Source organism: Lemur catta, chromosome 1 (genome assembly GCF_020740605.2).
Source record: "Lemur catta isolate mLemCat1 chromosome 1, mLemCat1.pri, whole genome shotgun sequence".
In the NCBI taxonomy this organism is placed as follows: Eukaryota; Metazoa; Chordata; class Mammalia; order Primates; family Lemuridae; genus Lemur; species Lemur catta.
The window spans coordinates 220,846,526-220,870,703 of NC_059128.1; the positions used below are offsets into that span (position 1 = coordinate 220,846,526).

A 24,178-nucleotide genomic window follows, 5' to 3' on the forward strand; every position below is an offset into this window, starting at 1 on the left:
CGGAGTGACAGAGTAGGAGGCGCCTCCTGAGCATCTCAGGTAGCTCTGACTTTACCCTACAGGCCACCGGGAGTCGTTGAAGAGTCTGAAGCGAGGACACTTCCCTTCATTTAGAACTTCTTCTGGGCCTCAGCTCTTGTGGTGCTTGCTTTGTCCTATTCCAGCGGCCCCATTCTGTGCCCCAACCCAGTCCCAGGGCTGTGGGGATGAGGGGAGGTCGTGTCTGGCGGGGCCACCTCTCCTAACCCCAACTTTGCGCCTTGCTATTTTGCTGCAGGGAAACACAGGAGTGCTCTTGGGCATGTTTCTGGTGTCCTTCGTGATCCTGGTGGCCCTTGTCACCGTACTGTCTGGCATTGGCGTCGGGGAGCATGGCGGCGTGGGCAGTGGCGGCGTCTACTCCATGATCTCCTCCGTCCTCGGTGGGCAGACGGGAGGCACGATTGGGCTGCTCTACGTGTTTGGACAGGTGAGGCCACTGCACCCAGAGCCCTTCCCCTGCCTTGAGAGTGGGGACGATGAGCAGGCTGGGACTCTGAGGGGGTCTCAGTGGCAGAGCCAAGCCAGAGTCCAGAGCCCTGACCCCACCGTCCAGAGCCCTTTCCCTCCGCCACTCCTACCTCGCAGGGGCCAGCACCATCCTTGCTGCCTGTTCTAGGGAGGGCTGTGCACGACAGTGGCTGGAGCCCAGCTGGCAGCCGCGTGGCCTGGGCCCTGGGGCACTTTTGCGCTGAAGAAGGGGCATTTTGCCTGTGCCAAAGACTTTCCTAGAAGCAGGCACTTCTCAAATGAGCTGGAGCTCTCAGATGCTTTTGATAGCTTGGGTGGCCTGCACAGGGAGGCGGAAAGCCCCTGTGTGGACGCTCTGTCTGAGAAGGAGAATATTAATGAGAAGCCGCTGCATCAGGGTGCTCGCAGGAATCCTCAGGCTTATTTAGCTCAAACACAGGGATGGTGACTTGATGGTGAGGAAACAAAGTGCAGACATTAAGAAGCAGTTCTTTGTAATCATTTCTTGGACTGAAAAAGGCTTTTTTATGATAGCACAAAGGGTGGTGGGTGGTTGAAAAAACAGTTCAAGAAAAGAATTTGTCTAAGTAAGAGTCCAAGAGTCTCCTCAAAGAAAGCACTAGTTTTGTTTCTTTTATTTTTAGGCAGCAGGGCCAGGGTATTTCAGCATAAATACATCTGATTCTCTAGCAGCACAAGGCTCTGTGTGTGCGTGCACGTGTGTGTGCCTGGGTGTGTGTGTCTAGGACAGACGCAGGGAAGGCAGACAGATTGTCACCGCGCTCTCAAAAAGCACTTGCCTTTACTGGAGAAAGATCTTTAGGTATAGTAGTTGGAGAGATGAGTAATAAGTGGTCAGTTTACTTTAGTACCCTGGGGATTTGTATATAGTTTGTTTTTTTTGTTGTCGTTGTTTTAACTTCTCTGCTATTTTATAGCCAAGTAGGCTGCAAGATGGGCAAACAAAGTCCTGCTTTTCCCACTCTCCGGCAGACAGGCTAGCCTCTAGAAGCAGGTCCCACAGGCAGGACCCAGGCTGACCCCCCTGTATAAAGAGCTGGATCATTGAGAGTGTCCCTTATGTGGGCCGACTTGGAAGGAAAGATGTTCGCAAATAAGATGGCAGCCACAGCCTGAGACGCGGTTGCACCGGCCTCCATCCCTGGGCCGCGTCTGGGTGTGCCTCTGCCTCTCCTGAAGCTGGCCTGGGCCGGGAGTCCCCAGTCAAGCTGTGGTTACTGTATAATCCTTTTTCTATGTTGCTGAATTTGGTTTTTCAATATTTTGTTGAGGATCTTTGTGTACCTATTCATGAGGGATGGTGCTCTGTAATTTTCTTGTGATGTCTTTGTCTGGTTTTGGTGTCGGGATAATACTGGCCTCATAGAATGAGTTGGGAGGTGTTCCCTCCTCTTCTAGTTTTTTTTTTGGAGGAGGAAGAGTTTGTGAAAGATTGATGTTCATCCTTTAAACATTTGGTAGAATTTAGCAGTGAAATCATCTGGTCCTGGACTTTTCTTTGTAGAAAGTTTTTTTTGATTACTAATTCAATTTCTTTGCTTATTTAGACACATTCTGATTTTCTATTTCTTCTTCAGTCAGTTTTGACAGTTTGTGTCTTTCTAGGAAATTGTCCATTTCATCTGTTATCTAATGTATTGGCATATTAATTGTTTATGATTCCCTTATAATCTTTTTTATTTTTGTAAAGTTGGTGGTAATGTCTCCCCTTTCATTCCTGATTTTAGTGATTTGAGTCTTCTCTCTTTTTTTTTTTTGTCAGTCTAGATAAAGGTTTGTCTGCAAAAAAAAAAAAAAACAACCCAATTTTTGGCTTTGTTGATTTTTCTCTATTATTTTTCTGGTCTCTATTCCATTTATTTCTGCTCTAATCTTTATTATTTCTTTCTTTCTACTTGCTTTGGGTTTAGTTTGCTCTTCTTGTTCTAGTTTCTTAAGGTGACAGATTAGGTTATGGATTTGCACTCTTTCTTCTTCAAGGGTGCGGTTGAGGTTTCCAAGGCTCCCTAGTCCTGTTCTTAATACCTGCCTCACCCTCCTCCCAGGCATGAGTGCATTCATTTAGAGCAGATTGCCTGGTTTTGCCCCTAAGCAGAGGCTGACAAACTTTTGTAAAGGGCCAGATAGTAAATATTTTGGGGTTTGTGGGTCATATGTCTCTGTCGCAACAACCCAACTCTGCCATTGTAGTGTGAACGCAGCCATAGGAAACATTAAAAAAAAATGAGCATAGCTGTGTCTCAATAAAGCTTTGGTTACCAAAACAGGCAGCAAGCGAGATTTGGCCCGTGGGCCAAAGTTTGCCGACCCTTGCCCTAGAGCATCAACATTTAGGAGATACACACACTTAAAATAATGGTTTTGAATGCTTACAAGATCTTGTTATTGCCCTGCACCCTCCAGAACCCTCCCCCTTTTGCTCCCCGAGGCCTTGGTGTCTGGCCTGCTCTGTGGGACCAGACTCCTTGGCAGCGGGGGAGAGGATGGACTAGAGACCCCTCACTCCCTGCTCCACTCACCTGTGTGTGCCCAAGGGCTTCTTCAGGGTTGCTTACCCTGGACACCAAAATGTCTAGCTTCAGCCTGCACTGGTATGTCTAAAAGCATTTATTAGTGGCTAACATGGTCTGTGCTGGACTCCATACAAAGGCAATGGAGGATTGGAAAGTTTTTATACCTGATCTAGGAGTTTTTGTTATGGGAAGGAACACATATGCAGGACCTAAGTGTTAATCCACCAACCTCGACCGTAAATCAGGGAGCTTGTGTCAGAAGGGGAGGGGTGTTGAGGGGCAGCTCTGGTCCTCTGGGTAGGTACCCAAAGATGAAAGGAAAAATGCCTGTGATTGTGAATGGGCAATTTTGCTAAAGCAAATAGCTTGCAATGGAGGTATTGCACCCTGGAAATAGGCCACCTCCTCTCTTTAAAATGGTGGGCAACACACCCTGCCTCTTGTGAGAGGGAGTTAGAAGCTTCTCTGTAGAGAATGAAAAAGGAAAAGGAATGCCTGTGATTATAAACTTTAGGGGGAAATAAAAATACTTTTAAAATCAAATGAACTCTGGAGATGTTTACACATTAAACAAATTGCCAGGAGTGTTTTCCAAGTAAGAGCTGTATTCAGTTTGGAAAGTAGATGCGTAGTTGGATTGCTCTGGGGAAGGCCTGGCAGTCCCTGAATGTCCACACTTGGCCCAAGGGGTGACTGGCGCTCAGACCACTCCTGTGTTGACTGTCGTGAGCCGAGTGTAGGCAAAGGCCTCAAGTGCTGGGCTGTTTCCCTAAACGTAGCTGGACTGGGCTGTAATGTACCCCAATTTCATTTTTGCATGAACATAATAGTACTGTTGATATGTTTGCTTTTATTTTTTTCCTTTATAAAAGGCTTTGACAATTACAAACTGATATACATCAGAGCCAGTTAACACATTGGAGAGAATGTAAAGAGTCTCCCCCACACCCCTGAGGTGACCAATGGAAACACCTTTTCCTCTGCTAACATACACTTACTACATTTTGTATATTTTTTGCTTGTTTTTATAAAAATGGGGACACATTTCATACTCTATTCCATGGCTTGTATTTCTCACTTGACACTAAGTCATAGACATTTCCTCTTGATCAGTGGTTTAAACCAATGTTTTTTAAATGGTTGCTTAATATTGTATAATGTGAATATACCATAATTTATGGCACAATTTTATATTCATTCTTTTACTGTCCTCTGTATGAGTAATTTTATTCCATTTTTATTCCTATTAGGCTACATTTTTGCGTTTTCTCTTTTGTTTTTAATCAGGCTGCCAAGGGCTTATCTATCTAATTGATTTTTTTGAAAGGATAAGGTTTCGTTTTTTGTATTTTTTTCTACTTTCTTTTTATTTACATTGAGCTTTTCATGGTTTCTTGTTAAATTTTTTTCCTATATTTTTCTTGCTTTTATAACTAATGAAAAATTTAAGACTATACTTTTTTTCTTTTGCTTATTTATTTATTTTTTATAGAGATGAGGGTCTCGCTATGTTGCCCAGGCTGGATTCAATCTCCTGGGCTCCGGTGATCCTCCTGCCTCAGCCTCTCAAGTAGATGGGATCATAGGCATGTGCCTGCCACTGTGCCCAGTTTACTTTTTTTCTTTTTCTTTTGAATACAAGTTTAGTTGTGCCTCTCGAGTTTTAGAATAAAATATTCACCTTTTCATTAATTTCTAGGTAATTTGAGGTTTATTTCCTATTTCTCCTGACTTGGCCATTATAGGCCGAATTTATTTCTATTGCATTCCTGTTGATTTGGAAGTTCTACTCTGTTTTTAATTCTGCTAGCAGTTACATTCTACCCTTAGAAGACATAATTAAACTTATATTTTTCTTTTATACTTTTTCTATACTTCCCAACCAAGACACATTGTTTACTAGTTCCTCCACTGACCAACTATGAAATCTCTACAACACCTTTACTTTCCCACTCTCCATAAATACCCTCACCTCTTATCCTCAAACTCGAAGATTTTGAAAAGATAGTTTAATTTTAGACTGTTATTGCTTTCCCCTGAAGTAAGTCTCTTTGGTTTCAAGAATCCTTATTTACAACTTAGATTGCAAATTCCCAGTGCCATTATCATTATCTATTTAGTATTAGCAAAATATTTTTTGATATTCACAGCTAGCTACTGTTTCCTCTTCTTCAATGGTGATAATAACACAGTAATAATGATAATGCCGGTGCTATCATTTCTATAACTCCATGAGCCCAATATTGTTCTAGGACTTTGAACAAATTATCTCATTTAAATCTCACTGTAACCTTTTGAAGTAAGTACTGTTATTATCTGCATTTCGCAGAGAAGTGAAAACACTTTCTCAAGTCACAAGGATTTGGCCTTTGGCCTCACAATCTGTGCTCCTCACCTCCACGCTCTTACGAGTGTCTTGAAGAGCTTTTTTTTTTTTCTTGTTGATGGCATCTTTGGGCTAAAAAGCAATGTTAGGTACCAACCTGAAAGGGTAAGATTTCTGGAGTTACTGGGAACAAAAGGCAGCATTTACAGCTTGGCTGGCCTCCTGTGAACGAATTCTGTTCTGCTGCAAGAAGATAAAATTGGTTTGGAAACTCCAGATGCGAATGGTCACACTCAAGCTCTGGCCTCATTCTCGGTGTGTTAGAGACGTCAGACACCTGGGGAAGCGGTGCCCATATAAATGATAATCATGACTACATTTTTGTCATTTGTTTTTTAAAATTTAGATAAGTCTGACCATGAGGAGTCCTGTTGACCTGGCCATATACCGGTGAAATAACATCATTATCACCACCATGCTTGGTGTTTAGTCAGGGGCAACTCTGAGTTCTGAGGTCCCTCCCTCCCTCTCTCTCTCTCTCTCTGTCTCAGAGATGACCGCATTCCCCCCACATTTCTTGGGCTTCCCCCTTCACCCAAAGATGGATAGAAATGCCTGTCACTATGGGATATTGGAAGGGCTGGAATAACAGTTTAAGCTAAATGTGTAAATGTGGGTGATGCTGACAAAAATGTCATACACCTACTTGCAAAGTGAGCTGATTTCAGTGAAGAACAGCCTTGTTCCCGAGCCCCCTCAAATACAGAAGTCGTATTATCACCCTCTGGCCTTTATACAAAAGGGCTGGGACCTCGTGGTGCCTGCTTCCCACAGCGCTTTTCATACTGTCAGCATATCACAAAGTATTTATTGAATGCTTACAGCGTGCCTAGCAAGTGCAGGGTATTTTAAGAGGTGTAATCAGCATAAAAATTGTTTAAGATGTTTGCATTGTTGGTGGTGGGAGGGGAAAGACAAACGTATAAGCATGAAATGATAATAGAATATGGAACCAGATAATTAATTGTATGATACTGGCTGTGAGCATGATATTTATTTAGAAAAGAAGGGTGAGGAAAGGCTTCATGGGAAAAGAGGGACTTGAATGAGGCCCTAATGGAATTTGTTCCCTGGGAGAACGGCAAGGGCAGGGCCACAGTGGTGGGAGTGACCAGTTGGACCAGGGACAGTGAAGGGACAAACCTGAGGAGAGAAGGGAGCTGAGGCTGAGGAATCATGGAAAGTGAGGCTGGTGTTATTTTCAGCTATTTAATTTGAAATTATCTTTTGAATAGTTCCAAAAAGGTGAAATTATGATTCTCAGGCAAATATAAAATAAGTATGTACCAAAGATTTATTGAATGCCTGAATTAATGCAGGAGCCAGTAAAATGCTAAAGAGCAATGGAGAAGGATACTGGATGGGTAGAGATCAAAGTCATAAATTCATAGTTAGGCAACTTAATAAATAAATGTAAGAATAAGATTGCTGGGTTAGATACAAAACCAGTTAATGTCTTACAGGACAACAAACCCTAATCTTTTGGGTTATCTGTACCACTAAACAGAAGTTATTTGCATCTCTACTTAAAAAAAAAAATCTATACATGGACATGTAACTTCATTAAGTCTGGGACATTTAATACATTTAATCAATAGCAAATAGTAAGTCAAACTAAATACAGTCACCTAGATAGTCCTTGGGTAGCCTTTGTCACATATGACATTGAAAAAGGTATGCCAAGTTTTTTTTCTATTTCCAAGTTTTAGATAATTTTAAAAATAATACTGACCTACAAAGACATGGAGAAAAAAACTGTGGTTTGCTGCAGCGCCCTTTTATGGCTCTGTAGATGGGCCTCCCATGTGTTCTTGTTCTGTATTTATTAATAGTTCTTGAATAACTCGGACAGAGAAATTCAAAGGCCTCCGTGGCCTCTTCCTCCCATAGTCTTTTCATCTTAGTTACCAGCTTTCAGCCTTGGCTTGGCGTTCATTCTCTGGTGAAGATACAGAGCAGAAATGGGGCCAGAGACAGGCTCACAGGTGGGATGGGCTGGTTTAACCCCAGGCTGGGTCCCAGGTGCTGAGCCAGCTGCCAGTTGAGGGGGTGGGGGCAGGGTTCTCAGTGTTGGGCGGTTCTGCCCGTGGGCTCCTGATTCTCTTCTCTCTTGATGACTCTTCCCACCTGGAATTGCATGTCAGTGTGTTGCAGGGGCCATGTACATCACCGGCTTTGCTGAATCCATCTCAGATTTGCTGGGCCTCAGGAATATCTGGGCTGTGCGAGGAATTTCAGTTGTGGTGCTTCTGGCCTTGCTGGGGATTAACCTAGCGGGTGTCAAGTGGATAATTCGCCTCCAGCTGCTGCTGCTGTTCCTGCTGGCCGTATCCACCCTGGACTTTGTGGTGGGCTCCTTCACCCACCTGGACCCAGGTAAGCAGTATAGCCTTATGGATTTGCACTGCTTTGTAGATGTTTATAGGCGTGCGTTTGCAGGCTACGTATCCCCTCCCCCATAGGCTTTACTTCCGGTTAGTGTGGGCTGTTCCTGGATCACACGTGCAGGTGAGTCTTGGTGCAGTTTCATGGGCCTGGAAACCCCTCTTCACACAGACATTGCTTAGCACATTTTCCACATGTTCTTTTTATTTACTTTCTAGTAAAAATAGCCAAAAAATATAGCTAAAACAAAAAGGCAGAACTGGATGCATAAATATCAAATTCATAACAGTGATTGGGAGAGTGGGCAAAAAATAGATATGTGGGTGGGGAATAAAATAGACTTTAATTTTCTCTGTCATAGTTTATATCTTTTTTCTTCTTTTTTTAAACAACTTGATATAAATATAACAAATGTTAACCCTTGTCATTTCTGGGAGATGGGAACAGACACATGTTTGATTATTTATAGTTTTCGATGTTAAATTTTTTCAAAATAAAAATATACATCCATTAAGTAAGCTCAAAGAAAATAAGCAGCCAGGTATAGTTTTGTATCATTTAGAAATGGTATCATGTATTTGCAAGCAATCACTGTTTAATCTAACCCTGGGTTTTTCTCATCCTTCAAGATGCCTGGCAACTCTAATCCTAAATTCTTATGGCTTGAGTGAAAAGGTATTACCAGAATGTCCATAACTTTGTAGCTTTATGATTTGGGTTGGTTCAGCATCAAAAGTCTTTGCTCCTGTCTGAAGTACAGAGCTATTCCTAGGATGCTGTAGAAAAATGGTAACTGCATGATATTTCGCACTTCAGGGATTCTGTCTTTAATATGGCAGTAGTGACCAGGCATCTACATTGGATATGGACGGGGAATGGGAGCTGGGGCCACCAGCTGTGTTTTTTAAAGAATCTGCAGCACAGACAATAACCTGTGATGAGGTGGTGGCGGTCGTGGCAACTGCATTTCACTGAACACTTGCTATGTGCCAGGCACTGTGCTTAGCACTTTTCATGGCTTATCTTACTTAATCCTTACCATAGCTTCTTGAGATAAGAACAATTATACCCATTGTACAGATGAGGAAACTGGGGCTCAAATATTATGTAGTTTGTGGTGATGGACAGCAGAGCTGGGATCTGAAAATAAATCCATTCGATGCTAAACCCAAGCTGTTCCCTGAGGTGAGAAGCGGGGCCTGTTTCCACACCACGTGCGGTCGTTTTGTGATAGCAACTCTGCTGTTCCCCTCCGAGGCTGCCCCTGCTGTGTCTAAATGGGCTTTTATAAAAATGTTGGTTGTAGGAAAGTCAGAATTCAGTTGGTTCACACTGATCTGGCCTTACCACTTCCTCGTATGTACAGTTTCTTGTGTTGGAAAACTGCCACTCCCCTGAACTCCCTGAATGTCCTTTGCCTTCTGGCATCCTGGTCCCTCTCCAAAAACCCCTAGACTGCCCCACCCAGTGGGCTGGACCTACTCCTGAGCTAAGTGCTGATGTGGTTTCCATACTGATCACCTGTAGCCTGGGCCTTGCAGCTTGCTAAATATTTGGAGCTTCTCTATTGGAGGGAAAGGGCGATTTTTTCCTGGCCCTGCACCACTCTGCACGGACAGCCCACAAACTAAAGGAAACTTACTGGCCTTTGCCTGTCGGACTGTCAGTGAAGGAGAGGGAGAGTCCGGTCTGGTCCCTGGTTCCCAGTGCTTTTCCCTGCCATTGACGTGGTTGCTGAAAGAGCATGATTGGTAAAGTTGCAGGGCGATACTACCGGCCTCTTGGAAACCTTACGCCAGGCTGATGTATTTTCCTTCTTCTTGATTAGAAGTTTTCTTGGCTACTCTTTTAAGTTACTCCAAATATTTCTCTTTCCTTCTGGTCAATACATTAGCAGGGTGTAGTGTGAAATGAAATTTATTTTTAATCATTCCCATAGCAACTGGCCCCTCTAGAATCTGTTTTTGGTATCACTGATGTCTTATATGGGCTACTTTCTTTGCGGTTAAAAATCCAACTGAAACCAAACTATAAACTTTCAGAATGAATTTAGCAGAATGATTTCAACTCTCAAAAAAAAATAGAAAATATATGTGGATATTTGAAAAAAGACTAGAAGGAACTGTGCCTAAGTGTTAACCGTGATTATTTTTCTATTGAGACTATGTATGGCTGTATTATCTTACTTCTACTTTTCCTTCAATTGACTGGTGTTTTTTTTTTAACTCATTTAAAAATGAGTGTGGACTCGTTTTTAGAGCAGTTTTAGGTTTACAGAAAATTGAGCAGATAGTACAGAAGTTCCTATATATGCTTTCGCACCCTCTGCCATCACAGCTTCCTCTATTATTAACATCTTGTGTTAACGGGGTACATTTGTTACAAGTGACACACCAATATTGATACATTATTATTGACTGAGGTCCATAGTTTAGTGTTATACATTCTGTGGGCTTTGACAAATGTATTATATTAATACAATGCCATGTGTCCACCATTACAATATCATACAGAAGAGTTTCACTGCCCTAAAAATCCCCTGTGCTCCGCCTGTAAACCCCCCTAATTCCTGGCAACCACCAATCTTTTTACTGTCTCCATAGTTTTTTCTTTTCCAGAATGTCATATAGTTGGAATCTTATAGTATGTAGCATTTTCAGGTTGATTTCTTTCACTTAGTAATGTGCATATAAGGTTCCTCCCTGTCTTTTTGTGGCTCAATAGCTCATTTCTTTTTATCATTAAATATTATTCCATTATCTGGATGTATCACAGTTTATTTATTAATTCACCTACTGAAAGACATCTTGGTTGCTTCTAGTTTTGGGCAGTTATGAACAAAACTGTTATAAACATCTGTGTTCAAGTTTTTCTGAGGATACATTTTCAACTCATTTGGATAAATACAATCTAGACACATGATTGTTGGATCATATGGTACGACTATTTTTCACCTCTGTAAAAAACTGTCAAACTGGCTCTTAAAGTGGCTCTATCATTTTGCATTTCCACCAGCAATGAATGAGAGTTTCTGTTGCTCCACATCCTCACCCGCATTTGGTATTGTCAGTTTTTTGTTTTTTGGGTTTTTTAGTCATTCTAATAGGTATGCAGTAGTATCTCATTGTTGTCTTAATTTGCAATTCCCCAATGACAAATGATATGGAGTGTGTTTTTGTATGCTTATTTGCCTTCTGTATATCATCGTTGCTGAAGTGTCTGTCTAGATCTTTTGCCCTTTTAAAAAATTGGGTTGTTTTCTTACTGTTGAGTTTTAAGTGTTCTTTGTCTATTTTGGATACAAGCCCTTTATCAGATATGTGTTTTGCAAATATTATCTCCCAAGTCTGTGATTTGTCTTTCATTCTCTTAACCATATCTTTTGCAGAGCAGAAGTTTTTGATTGTAATGAAGTCTAACTTATGAATTTTTTTTCATGGTTCATGCTTTGAGTGTTGTACCCCAAAACTCATTGCTAAACCTGAAGTCACCTGGATTTTCTCCTGTGTTATCTTTTAGAAATTTTATGTTTCACATTTAGGTCTGTGATCCATTTTGAGTTGTTTTTTGTAAAGGTTGTAAGGTGAGTGTCTAGATTCAATTTTTTGGATTTTTGCATGTAGATGTCTGGTTGTTCCAGCACCATTTGTTGAAAACACTGTCCTGTCTCCATTGAATTACCTTTGTGCCTTTGTCAAGTAACAGTTGACTGTATTTGGGTGGGTCTATTTCTGGGCTCTCTTTTCTGTTCCATTGATATATTTTTCTATTCTTTCTCCAGTACCACACTGTCTTGATCATTGCAGCCCTATAGTAAGTGCTGAAGTTGGGTGGTGTCTGTCTTCCACCTTTGTCCCTTTTCACTAGTGTTACTTTTAAAATGAGAAAAAAAAATTTCTAAGTACACTTAAGACTAACCTATTTCTTTTTCTTTCTTTAAATATAAAGGACTAGAAATAAATCCCAACAATCCTGAAATGTATAACGTAAAAATGTAAAAAATGAAAAAACGAAAGTTTCCTCTTTCACTCAATTTCTCCACTTCTCTCTAGGGGTAGGGTAGACTGGCACGTGTATTAGTTATCTCTTGCTGTCAAACAAATTTCTTCAAAACTTAGTGGCATAAAACAACAATGAACACTTATTATCTCCAGCCCTTTCTGTGCACCAGGAATTTGGGGGTGACTTGGGTGGTGTTCTGGCTTGGGGTCTCTCATGGGGCCCCGTTAGCGTTAGTCAGCTGCAGTCATAGGAAGGCTTGACTGGGGATAGAGGACCTCACTGGCAAGTTGGTGTCACCTGTCATCAGGAGGCCTCAGTTTCTCTCTGTGTGGTCCTTTCCTGAGTGCTGCTTTAGTGACCTCCTGACACAGGGTGACTGACTTACCCCAGAGCAAACAATCAGAGAAAAAGAGAGAAAAGATGAAAGCTTTCCGTTTTTATGATCTAGCCTCAGAAGCCACACAGCAGAACTTCCACCGTAATCTATGCATTAGAGTGAGTCGCTAAGTCTGGTCCTCATTCAAAGGAAGGGGAATTAGTTTCAACCTTTTGAATGGGGAAGTATCAAAGAATTTGCAGGCACATTTTTAAAGTACATCAGTTAATTTTAAAACCAGAAAAAAAAAATCTTAAGTACTGTTAAGTCAAACAATATCTTTCTCTTTATTTTTATTTTAAAGGCAAAATAAATGTTTTTATATTGTAAAAATTAAAAAAATCTTATAAAGTGGAAGTTTTCGCCCCTCACTGTATTCTCCCACCCCTACTCCTCAGAGGGAGATTGGTACATATCTTTCCAGTTTATTTTCTTTTCTCATGCAAGCACACGTGCACATGTGCATATACATAAACACAAACAGCATGGTTCCTTGTAAAAATGTCATTAAATTTTACATTGTTTTGCTACTTTCCCTTCCCCCTACTCTTACCATATCATGGGCATCCTTTGATGTAAGTACATTTAGGATTCCCTCCTTCTTTTAAAACACCTGCATAGCATTCCATATTATACATTTAAAATGCTTTATATTTAAAGATTAATTTATGGATGGATATTAGATTTTTCCCCAGTTTATTGCTATTATATACAAGTATTGCTGATGTAAAAATCCTGCACAAAGTTGGAGCTCATTTCTGCAGGATCAAGGCTTATAAATGGAATGCACAGGACAAAGGCCGAACATGTCTTAACTTTTGTTAGGTTCTGTCAAATTGCCCTCCAATAATGTTGGTCCATTCTGAACTCCCGGTAACAGTAGACGAGAGTCACTGATTCCCCAGACCTTGGAAAATGTTGGATATACTCAATCTTTTAAATTTATGCCATGTGATAGGCAAAAATGTAATCTTTTTTTAAAATTTGCTTTTCTGGAATCACTAATGAGGATGATTTTTTTTTCATATTTTTATTACTACATGTATTGCCTTTTCTTTGAATTGTTTATAATGTTTCCCTGTTTTTTGAGGTTGTCTTTTTAATGATTTATAGAAGGTCTTCTACCTTAGAATTAATTCAACACAAAACAAATATTTGTTTAGGTTTTATTAGTGCTAGACAATGTTAGATATGTTGAAAACTTTTTTTGTAATGTGTCATCTGTCCTTTGAAAATTGATTTGTATAAGTACTGGAAGTAATACATATACATAAAAACATTCATTTTTGAGCCAAATTGTACTCTGATTGCTTTCATTCTTGTATATCTTCTAGCTTTTCCTGAAATTAAATTTACCCCATGCATTAGTTTCCCAGGGCTGCCCTAACAAACTACTACAACCGAGGTGGCTTAAAACAACAGAAATTTATTTATTTATTTATTTTATTTCAGCATATTATGGGGATACAAATGTTATATTGCCCTTGCCCCAGTCAGAGCTTCAAGTGTGTCCATCCCCCAGTCAGTGCACACAGCACCCATTACGTGTGCGTATATACCCATCCCCTCCTGCCTCCTCCCATCTGCCCCACACCCGATGAATGTTATTACTATATGTGCATTTAAGTGTTGGTCAGTTAATGCCAATTTGATGGTGAGTACATGTGGTGCTTGTTTTTCCATTCTTGTGATACTTAGTAGAATGGGCTCCAGCTCTATCCAGGATAATACAAGAGGTGCTATACCACCATTGTTTTTTGTGACAGAATAGTACTCCATGGTATACACATACCACATTTTATTAATCCGCTCATGTATTGATGGGCACTTGAGTTGTTTCCACATCTTTGCAATTGTGAATTGTGCTACTCTAGACATTCGAGTGCAGATGTCTTTTTTATAGAATGTCTTTTGTTCTTTTGGGTGGATGCCCAGTAATGGGATTGCTGGATCAAATGGTACTTCTACTTGTACCTCTTTCAGGTATCTCCATATTGCTTTCCATAGATTTTGTACTAGTTTGCATTACTACCAGCAGTGTATGAGTGTTCTTATCTCTCTGCAATCACGCCAACATCTATTGTTATGGGACTTTTTGATAAAGGCCATTCTCACTGGAGATAAGATAAGTGATATCTCATTGTGGTTTTGATTTGCATTTCCCTGATGATTCGAGATGTTGAGCATTTTTTCATATGTTTGTTATCCATTAGTCTATCATCTTTTTTTTTTTTTTTGAGACAGTCTCGCTTTGTTGCCCAGGCTAGAGTGAGTGCCGTGGCATCAGCCTAGCTCATAGCAACCTCAAACTCCTGGGCTTAAGCAATCCTACTGCCTCAGCCTCCCGAGTAGCTGGGACTACAGGCATGTGCCACCATGCCCAGCTAATTTTTTCTATATATACTTTTAGTTGGCCATATAATTTCTTTCTATTTTTTAGTAGAGATGGGGTCTCGCTCTTGCTCAGGCTGGTCTCGAACTCCTGACCTCAAGCGATCCACTCGCCTCGGCCTCTGACAGTGCTAGGATTACAGGCGTGAGCCACCGTGCCTGGCCATCCATTAGTCTATCTTCTTTTGAAAAGTTTCTGTTCATGTCCTTTGCTCACTTTTTGATAGGGTTGAAACAACAGAAATTTATGCTCTCCCAGTTCTGGAGGCTGGAAGTCTGAAATCGAGGTGTTGGCAGGACAGCACTTCCTTCAAAGGGTAGTAGCTCCAGGCTGATCTTACCTGGAGATCTTAATTTAAGTAAATCTGCAAAGACCCTTTTCCACATTCACAGGCTCCTGGGGTTAGGATATGAATGCGTTTTTCAAGGGCCACCATCCAACTCACTCTACTTCATTATTTTTATTTGTTATTTTCTAGGGTTTTATTACCATTTTAAAAAATGCTCCCTAGAACTTTCCAATGCTCATTGGTATTTTCGCAGTGCTCCCTATGTTATGTTTTTCTCCTTGGAGCCTGTCTTCCCCCTTCCTTCCCCTGGATAACAGTCCCCAGCCTGGATCCCAGCTGTGTACTGGGTCTTGCTGTCATGGCTGCCAGGTGTGGATCCCTGTTGTCTGGATCCCAGATCATCCTCTAATGTCTATGATCGAAAATGTCACTTTTCTACCTTCATATGCGATTGGCAGAAGATATCAAAATCTCGGTTGAAAGTAACTTTCCCATAGAACTCTGAGGTTACCCGTGGCTTTGTCTTTGTCTTCTAGCACTCAGTGGCATCTAGGAGTTTGATGCTGTTCTGACTTCTGTTCTTGGTAGATGACTTTGTTTCTCCTCAAAGTGCTAAGAATCTTCCCTTTACCCCTGATGGTCTAAAATTTCATAATGAAAATTCTTATTCGTTGGCCTGGGCATGTTCAGTCTGGGATTTTGAACTTCTTTGACAATTTATTCCTGTTTGTTTTCTCTGTTTTTTTTTTCTTTACTGTATGTATAAGCTTTTATTTATGGGAGAATCCTCAGTGGTGCAAGGCGTGTACAGAGCCAAGCAAGACTACAGTATTAAGAACCCCTCAGGTTCCCACCTGTTCCCAGCTGCCCCCATACCTACAGAAGGGGGCCCTACACAGGGAAGGTGGTGCCATCTCTACCTCCACCAGGAGGAAATGTGACTCCACTTTTTTTTTTGAGACAGAGTCTCGCTTTGTCACCTTGGGCTAGAGTGCGTGTCAGCCCAGCTCACAGCAACCTCAAACTCCTGACCTCAAGCGATCCTCCTGCCTCAGCCTCCCAGAGTGCTAGGATTATAGGCGTGAGCCGCCACACCTGGCCTTTCTCTGGTTTTTTTATTTGTTTTCTTTTTGAATTCCAACCAGTAAGGTTCTGGAGCTTCTGGTTTGAACTTTCTGTTACTATTATTATTTTAACCTTTTCTCTTGTATGGTTCATCTCTTTTTTCCGCCTCCCTACATTGTGGGAGATTTTGTCAACTTATAAGCAGCCTTTCTACTGAATTTTTTGTTTTGGTTATCTTTCATTTCCAAGAGCTCTTGGTTGTTTCCCAATTGTTAATTTTAAAATCACATCCTGTTCTTGTTTCACGGATATAATGCTTCCTTCTGACTCTTTCAGGCTATAAAATATAAGGATAATTTTATTTTTGTTTGAAATTTTCCTTTGCTCTCTATTTTGCCTGTTTTTTTCCCCCAGGATTTTTCCTCCCCATGATCTTGTTTTGTCCTCCCTGTTAATTGCTGCCAGCTTTCTTCAAACGCCTGGTAGCTCTCGGTCATTAGTCCATCTTGATGGATGAGGCAGCGCAGGGCTGATCAGCAGTTGTGCGCAGCCCCCGTGGGTGGCAGCGGTGGGGGGTGGGCATCACCATAGGGTGACCCTGTGGCAAAGTGGCATGTTTCACTGGAAGTCTCCTGAATGTCAGTTTCTGCAGGTCTTTCCTCTGGCGCAGTTGGTGTTCTCTAGAGAAGAGCTCGCCAGTCGCCTTCCGGGACATGCCTGGCTGCCCAGTTCTGGGAGCAGAGTGGAGGACGGAGAAGGGGCTGGGGGCCTCACAGCCAGGGCGCAGACTTTCATTAGTTTGATATTTTTCACCCGGCACGTCCCCCTCCCCTGGGTCCCTCTGTCTCAAGCCATCTCTCTCTGCCATCTCCTCTCTGTATCATGTCTCCCATTTCATCTCCAAACTTCCTGTACCAGTGGGTCTTCCTCATGGCCCCCATTCCCTCACCTCCCGGCTCCTTAGCCCGCAGGGCGGCAGCCTGGGCCCCCTTCCTTTCTCCACGTCCTGTCCTGTCCTCCTAAAACAAGCGTCACTGCACAAGGCTCTGGGAAGACACAGAGCTTCATTACTGTAAAAAGCTAAATAGCATGACAACTTAATTTAAACAAGACACTCTCAAGCATTTGTTTGGCTTAAAGCTCCTAAAATGCCATTCTGTTGGCTCATATTTTCGTTTATGTAAGATGAGTGTCATGCCAAAACGATCTTATTGCCATAGAAGTCAGGCAAATATAGAGAAAATACATTTTAGAAAATAAAGTAACATGTGGTACATTTGAATTCTATGTTCTGCATTTAAAACTGAAATCATGCATCTCCAGGCTTGATTTTTTGGTTCTCTAGGAAGACGGTGGCCTGGCCTCTCTGTAGTAGCCTCACACGGCCCACTGTGGCCTGCCGTGGCACTCTGCCACCGGGCACAGCAGGCCAGGCGCCCGTCCAGCTCACGCTGAATCCAGCAGGTGGGATCCGCTTCTGCTGGCTGAGGGAGGGGCTTGTGCTTGGCTGTAAGGCCAAGGTCACCGCCTGGGAGCTATAAAGGTGGTGGAGCAAACATGCCTGCCTCTCCCGCTGCCGAGATTGCTCTATCTGAGGTCCCAGTGACCCTCCATCTCCAAATCCAGGGAATTTACTCATTTCTTATATGTGACACCTTTTGTCCCGTTGACCACCTGTGCTGGTTTGAAATCATCTACTCTTGCCACTTCTGTGACAGGACACTGTCTTGGCTCTCTTCTGGGTCTTCCTGTCCCCTGATGTGGGCAGGGGGGCCCCAGGGCTCAGTCCTCTGCTGTCAGTGATGACTTCCTGCCCCTCTCCTCACAGATAACCTTCCACCACCCCTGGGCCCTGGTGGCTCTCCTCTGCCCCGCCAGCTCTCTGGAACTGAGCTCCTGTATCACCCACTCCTGCTGGCTCTCTACCTGGCTGTCTGGGCACCATCCTGAACCAAAGACAAGCAAAGCTAAAGTCCCCAATTTCCCCCTCCTCCCTTTACTTACCCTCTTCTCCCCTGGCCCCCACCCCCGACCCCAAATAATCAATGAACAAATAATGAGCTTGTCATCTGAATGCCTGTCACCATTTCCCTAGGTCTGGAAAACTTGGAAAATGACTTTTCTTTCTCCATCCAGCTTAGGCACTCCTGTCCTTTCAGTTCCATGGCTCTCACCTTCCCTCTGCAGATGTCATTTCTTCTGTTGGCCACTCGGGATTTCCAAATACCAATTTACCCTTTGAGGATCTCCCCTCTGGTTCCCCACTATCTCCTAAGGGCGACCGACACCTGTATACCGAAGCCAGATCACTTTTCCTAAAACAGTGCTTTGTTTCTGTCTCTCCCCAGCTTAAACATCTTCAGTGGCTTTTTATTGCTGTAGGACAGAATCCAAACCCATTTGGTTTTCATTCACTGAGCTTCATGGTCCATTCCTAAATTACTCATTTAGTCATATCTCCAACTTTGCTCCTTTCTGAACAATCCACTCCCCCCAAAAGTGTCTGCTCACTGTTTTATCAATACATATGAATACAGCCCTGCTTCTTATTCTGGAATTCTCTTCACCACATTCTGTTGGACCCAAGTTCTTGCTCTTGCATGAAGTAGTTCACGGGAATTGTACATGCAGAAGACGTGGTCTGAAATCCAGGATTTCTGTGTGGCCTCTAGCAATGTTAGATAGTCTGAGCCTCAGTTTTCTCATCAGTGAAAACGAGGATACAAATCATATTCACGTCTCCAGGTTACCTTCCTGCGGCCCGTGCAGGTCCTTGGGAAGCGCGGCTGCAGCAGTCTGCTCAGGCCCTCGGGACGTCAATGAAGGCATTTGAGACTCTGGTTCCTGTTAAAAGTTTTAAAAATGTACCGATGGAATATTTCAAATATACAGGAAAATAATATAGCAGATACCCATTTGTTCACCAGCCAAATCTAATGGGTAATGTTTTGCCAGTTTTGCTTCAGAGCTCTATCAAAAACAAAAACAAATAGAGCATGACAGATACAGTTTTAAATCCTATTTTCGCCTACCCACCGTCTTCCCCAGGCGACCCCCATCCTAAGGCTGGTCCTCCCAGGTTTTTTTATTTTTCTACCACGGTGTCTACTATTGTTTCGTGTTTGAGAATTTTACATACATTTTGTCATACTTCATGGGTCCTTTCATTTGATAAATATTTGAATGGTGAATGAACGAACGATTTTGCAATTTGCTTTTCTCACCCAACGTATTTTTGAGATTTATCCAGGTTACGACACGCAGTGGCGTTTCATTCACTTACCTGCTCCTGGTGTATGGGAGACACGGACAAGTTACCGCGTGGGGACAAGTGCTGTGACAGGGGTTTGCACAGGGCGCCTGGGGCTCCCTGGGGCTGTCAGTGCAGAGGGGCTTTCCAGAGAGATGCCTCTGTGCTGAGTGCTGAGGGAGTGCAGGATTTAGCAGAGGAAGAAGGGGGGGAGCAGCTATGCAGAGACCGAGGGAGCCCCAGGCGTGCGGAGACTGACACAGAGGCGGGCAGAGTCAGCTTGTGATAGCCCATGTTGGCCTCACCGTGGGGCTTGGCTTCATCTTGGGGCACTGGGAGACCTGACACCAGCTTTATGGCTCGGGCCCCGGTGTGGAAAATGACTTGGGATGGGGATGAAGAATGGAGGCAGGAGAGTCACTTGAGAGGCTGCCATGGTGACCCAGGAGAGCCATGGGGACGGCTGCCTCTGGGGATGGGAAAGGGCGGAGGGGTGGAGAGAGCTGGGGCGGAAGGGACAGGGTGGGGTGGGTGGGGAGGAGGCTGACACAGGCCTGGGGGCCGGCAGGCCCGTGCAGCCATAACGGAGCAGAAAGACGGTGAGGCCAGGGGAGGGCGTGAGCAGGGCCCAAGCAGAGACGACTTGGCAGACCGGGCTCAGCAGTGTGGTTGGGGTGGAGATGAAGTCACTCGCGCTGTGGGCGTGGGTGAAGCCCTGGGATGGGCTGAGCGTGTGGGAAGAGTGTGTTGATTTGGAAGCAGAGGAGCCATATTTGTTAAGATGGAATTTAATTCACCAGAAGAGGTATTTTTCACTGTTCTATATTTTTGTTAAAAAAACTCTGGCAAAATTCCAAGCATACAAAGTGGGTAAGCTAAAAATTAATATTCTGTACCCAGGAACACACCCAGAATCTCCTCAGGTGGCTGTCCCTGTTCAGGATGTAATGAGCACCCACATGTTTGCGGTGCTCCGTGGCAACTCCGAGCGGCCCGCACGTGGGCAAGGCTGGGGCCCTCCTGGCGTGCCCGGCGCCTGGCACACCGTGGGCGTTCAGTGATGCTCGCGCAGGAGTGACAGATGGTGATGCCGGACTGCATGGCCTCTTCTGCCCCAGCGCCCCCACCATGGAACATCCGCCCGGGTCCCCCTGCCCAGGGGCTCCGTTCTCCCCCTAAGAGGAGGACAGCAGGCGAACTGCCACCATGATTGTGTAGAATCTTCTTCCCAGCCCACATCTTCCTGAGCCTTCCTTGCGGGCTCCCTTCCCCCTGCGGTGGGCGGGCTTCTCCGCCTGGCTGTGCGGGGCAGGGTGCTCCAGGCCGCTGTGAGTTAGGCAGTGCCCAGAACGGCCTCTGTGTGGAGTCCTGATTCTGACTTTGTTTTCTGGCCTCTGAGGGCCGGAGAGCCCTGTCCCGGGACTGCTGGCTCAACCCTTCCTGTCTGCCACAGAGGTCCTGGGAGGAAACACACACTCCTTTGTGTGGAGCGGTCTGTGGTGTCCTGGCATTTATGTTTTACTTGTGGGGCGGGGGCGGGGTGCTGTACAGCAAGGGCTTTTGGGTACACTCTCACGGGAACCTCAGGAATGACCCTGCAAGGGAGGGCTGCTTTCCCCACTCACAGCTGCAGGAACAGCGACCTAGATAGGTGAAGTCGTTTGCAAGAAGCCGGGCCTCAGTATCCAGTCGCCTTCCCTGTCCAGCAGAGAGAAGCAAAGTCTAAGAGTAGCTGATGAACGTTTTAAATGAGGGCCCAGCCTCTCATCCCAGCCTCTATTCCTGGGGTCCTTAGCCCTGTCTGAATATCAGAAGTACCAAGGGAGCCTCAGGGGTAAAAAAAGGAATCCCAAGCCCTGCTCCAGACCAAGTCAGTCAGTCCCTCTGGGGTGAGGCCATGGTCTGTATTTTAAAGAGCCCCAGGTGGTTCCACTGTGCAGCCAGGGCTAGATGCCTGGCCTGGCACCCTCTGCTCCTGTGGCGCCTGCACTGTCACCTGCAGAGTCGGGCACTCAGGCTCACTAAAGGACAAACCAAAATGGGGCGAGGCCAAACACCTCAGCTCACAGGTTGGCAGAACTCAGGGGACAAGACCGTTATCCCCATCACTCGGGGTGCAGCCTCAGGGCAGGGCCTGGAACTCTTAGCCCCAGTGCAAGGGCTTCACTTTGCTCTGTACCTCTCAGTTGCCTGCTCTCAGCTGCAGGCCACGAGTGCAGCACACACCTGCTGCTTGGGTGCATGGGTGCAGGAGAAGCAATGGTAATGGAGCACTAACTCTGTGTCAGGCACTTTGCATGTATCATTCTGTTTATCCTTGAAACAACCCAGTGGGCTGGGTGAGGTGATTATTCCAATTTTGCAGGCAAGGAAGTCAAAGCCCCCAAACGTTATGCGACTTTTCCAAAACTGCACAGTAAGTGGCTCAGCCAAGATGTGAACCCAGAGGCACCTGACTCCAAAGCGCTGTTCCCTGGTGCTCCCAGGCACTGCCTGGCTCTGGCATGCCCTGGAAGGAAGGCGGTGGATCTCTTGCTGCTACCTTTCTCCTTTCAGATCAAGGGGCTTTAAGAACCTACCAGTCTCCACGGGCCCTCTCATACCTGGTTAGAACTATCTGGGTCAGAGCTGAGCCTTTGATGGGGAGGGAGGAGAGGACATGAGGACTGTGAGGACCAGGTACCGAGGTGGCTAAAACACGTTTCCCCAGTGCCACCAGGAACAGAGGCTGGAGACAAGCTCAGCCGGCCAGGACCAAACCCAAGTCCCAAGTCAGAGGGGGAACAGTGCCTAGCAGGATGGGCCACTCCCCTCGGGGTCCTCAGGCAGCACCCCCTTCCTGGAGAACACAGGGGTGAGTCCAGTTGGGGGGCAGGCTGCTCAGCCCTTGGCCACCCACCTTGCTGGCCGCAGGCAGCCCTGACCCCCGCACAGGTGAGAATTGCTGCCACTTTCTTGGATGGTTCTTGGAAAGTTGTGTTAATTCAGAAATACACAGGGATCCCAGGACCCCTGGTGTGGGCAGCAGACCTACTGGAATTTGTGGCCACAGTAAAAGAAATGGGAAACAGCAAGTAAAATTTCATGCCTCTTTCAGACTTCTCCTGTCTTCTTTTTTTTCTTTCTCACCATCTCTTTCTGACTCCTTTTCCCCCTTCCTCATTTTCTGGTTCTGATCTCTTTCCCTCTTTCTCTATTCGTGGCTGGATCCTTGGGATGAGCCACTGTAGGGGCATTTCTGGTCCGGCCTGGGGTCCTTCCTGTTACTGCCCTGACACCTCTTAGTAAAACAAAAATTTTTCCTTTATATATAAGTTAGTTACTATCTAGTTAGATACTTGTTACGTTGTAGACCCTGGTAGTGAGCAGGTTTTTGGAGGATCCAGAAGTGGGCAGCGTAGATGACTTAGTCTTGAAAAGTTTATTCATTTGCTACATCGAAGCTCAACATATGCCAGTTACCCATTGGCTGTGATAAGACAAGTTCTTGAGACCCGAAACTGGACCTGAATCTGCAAGCGCTTGCTGGTGCTAAGGGGCAGATGAAGCTGAGATGGAGCTGGCCTGGGTGGATCTGCTGCCGGGTCCCGCTGTGTACATCGTCCACTGGCTTTTGTGGTGATGTGATCTAAGGGATCCTGTTGGTGGGATCAGGGCTGGGATTACAGAGAGGTGGTTTCACTGGGGTTCTAGGAGTCCCAGGTGCTAGGTTGCCCCCTGAGTTGCCTGTCGCAACCACAGGAATACCTTGAGGACAAGGATATATCTCCATCACCTTTGTGTCACCTAACACCAGCACAAGTTCGCTATGGGCGGGTGCTCAATATGTTTAAGTGAGGGAATGAAGAATGAGTCAAACTGAATGGAGAGAGTACAAGAGACAGCTCTGGAGCCTCGATGGAGGTGTGGGGAGCCCTAGCCCCTTCCCTTCTTTCCGCAGTCGCCTGGGCGATGGACACTCCCCAGGCCTCCCTCCGGAGAGGCGCCGACCTTCCTGTTTTGGCAGCGGCTCTCAGGTATTCTGTCTGCACATGCAGCTGGCAAGGGCTCACACAATGCCTGCCTGGAGCGCCGGCCCAGGGTGGGGTCAGGTTGCAAGTTCAGTCAGACCTTCTTGGGAAGAAGGAAGGAAGGAAGGGTTGCAGCCCAGAAGAAACTGGGGCTTTGAAAGTTTTCCTCCTAGATTTTTTTTCGTTTGCAAGGAATGGAGGTGCTCAGGGAGGCATTATATACTTGAAAGGAGTGTGGATGAATCAGTGGTACGATTAGAGTGCGTGTCTTACCTGCAGCAGCTCTGCAGGGAGAGTTTTGTCCGTGAATGCCTGTGTGCTGGGAAGATGTCACAGCCTCTGGTAATAACGGCTCTGTGTTCCTTAGGCTCTTTCTTTTTTTCTATTTCTTTTTTTGAGAAAAGTACATGTGCTTCATATTATCCATATCCACTGAGCATAAGTGAGTAAAATTAAACAAGAATCCAGATAGCTGGGACAAGGAGTCTCCTGATCTGTTCTTTCCAACCGTGCAGGTTTGCGAGAAAAACCAAGGATCCGGCAATGGTAGCCAGAAATTCCTGCAGATCAGCTGGAATCTGCTTGGGGATTTGCTGATGTGAAACATTCGTGGACAGTTACATTGGCAACATATGGGGGCCAAAGAGCAAAACCATTTGACCTTGAACTAAATCTCCCTTTGCTCCCGAACCACACACCAAGAAGGACAAATTTTGAGTTGTGCAAATATGGATTTCTATTTGCTAGAGACGAGGCAATTGTTTCTCGTCAGGCTTTTCCAGTTATAGCACATAGGATTACAGTGACCTCATGTTTGATCAATGGCCAATGCATTCAACTGTCTGGTGGAACAATCTATTAACTGGGCACCTGCCAATTGTCTGGAATAGGAACTAGTTTAGGCATATGTTTTAAAAAGTGATAACATTGTTATGGGCCCTGCCTCGACAAGGGGATGGGAAACCCAGGCAGGTCAGCA

At 44.7% G+C, this 24,178-nt stretch overlaps 1 protein-coding gene across 2 annotated transcripts in view; it reads left to right on the top strand.

The window, feature by feature from the left end:
- Window positions 1–282: 282 nt before the first annotated feature.
- Window positions 283–24,178, top strand: part of SLC12A8 (solute carrier family 12 member 8) — a 103,527-nt gene continuing 79,631 nt past the window's right edge. For both annotated transcript variants that reach the window (XM_045540103.1, XM_045540102.1), the window contains exons 1-2: window positions 283–469; window positions 7,575–7,806. In XM_045540103.1, the coding sequence (XP_045396059.1) occupies window positions 302–469; window positions 7,575–7,806 (400 nt within the window). In that variant the 5' untranslated portion in view covers window positions 283–301. The remainder of the gene's footprint in view (window positions 470–7,574; window positions 7,807–24,178) is intronic.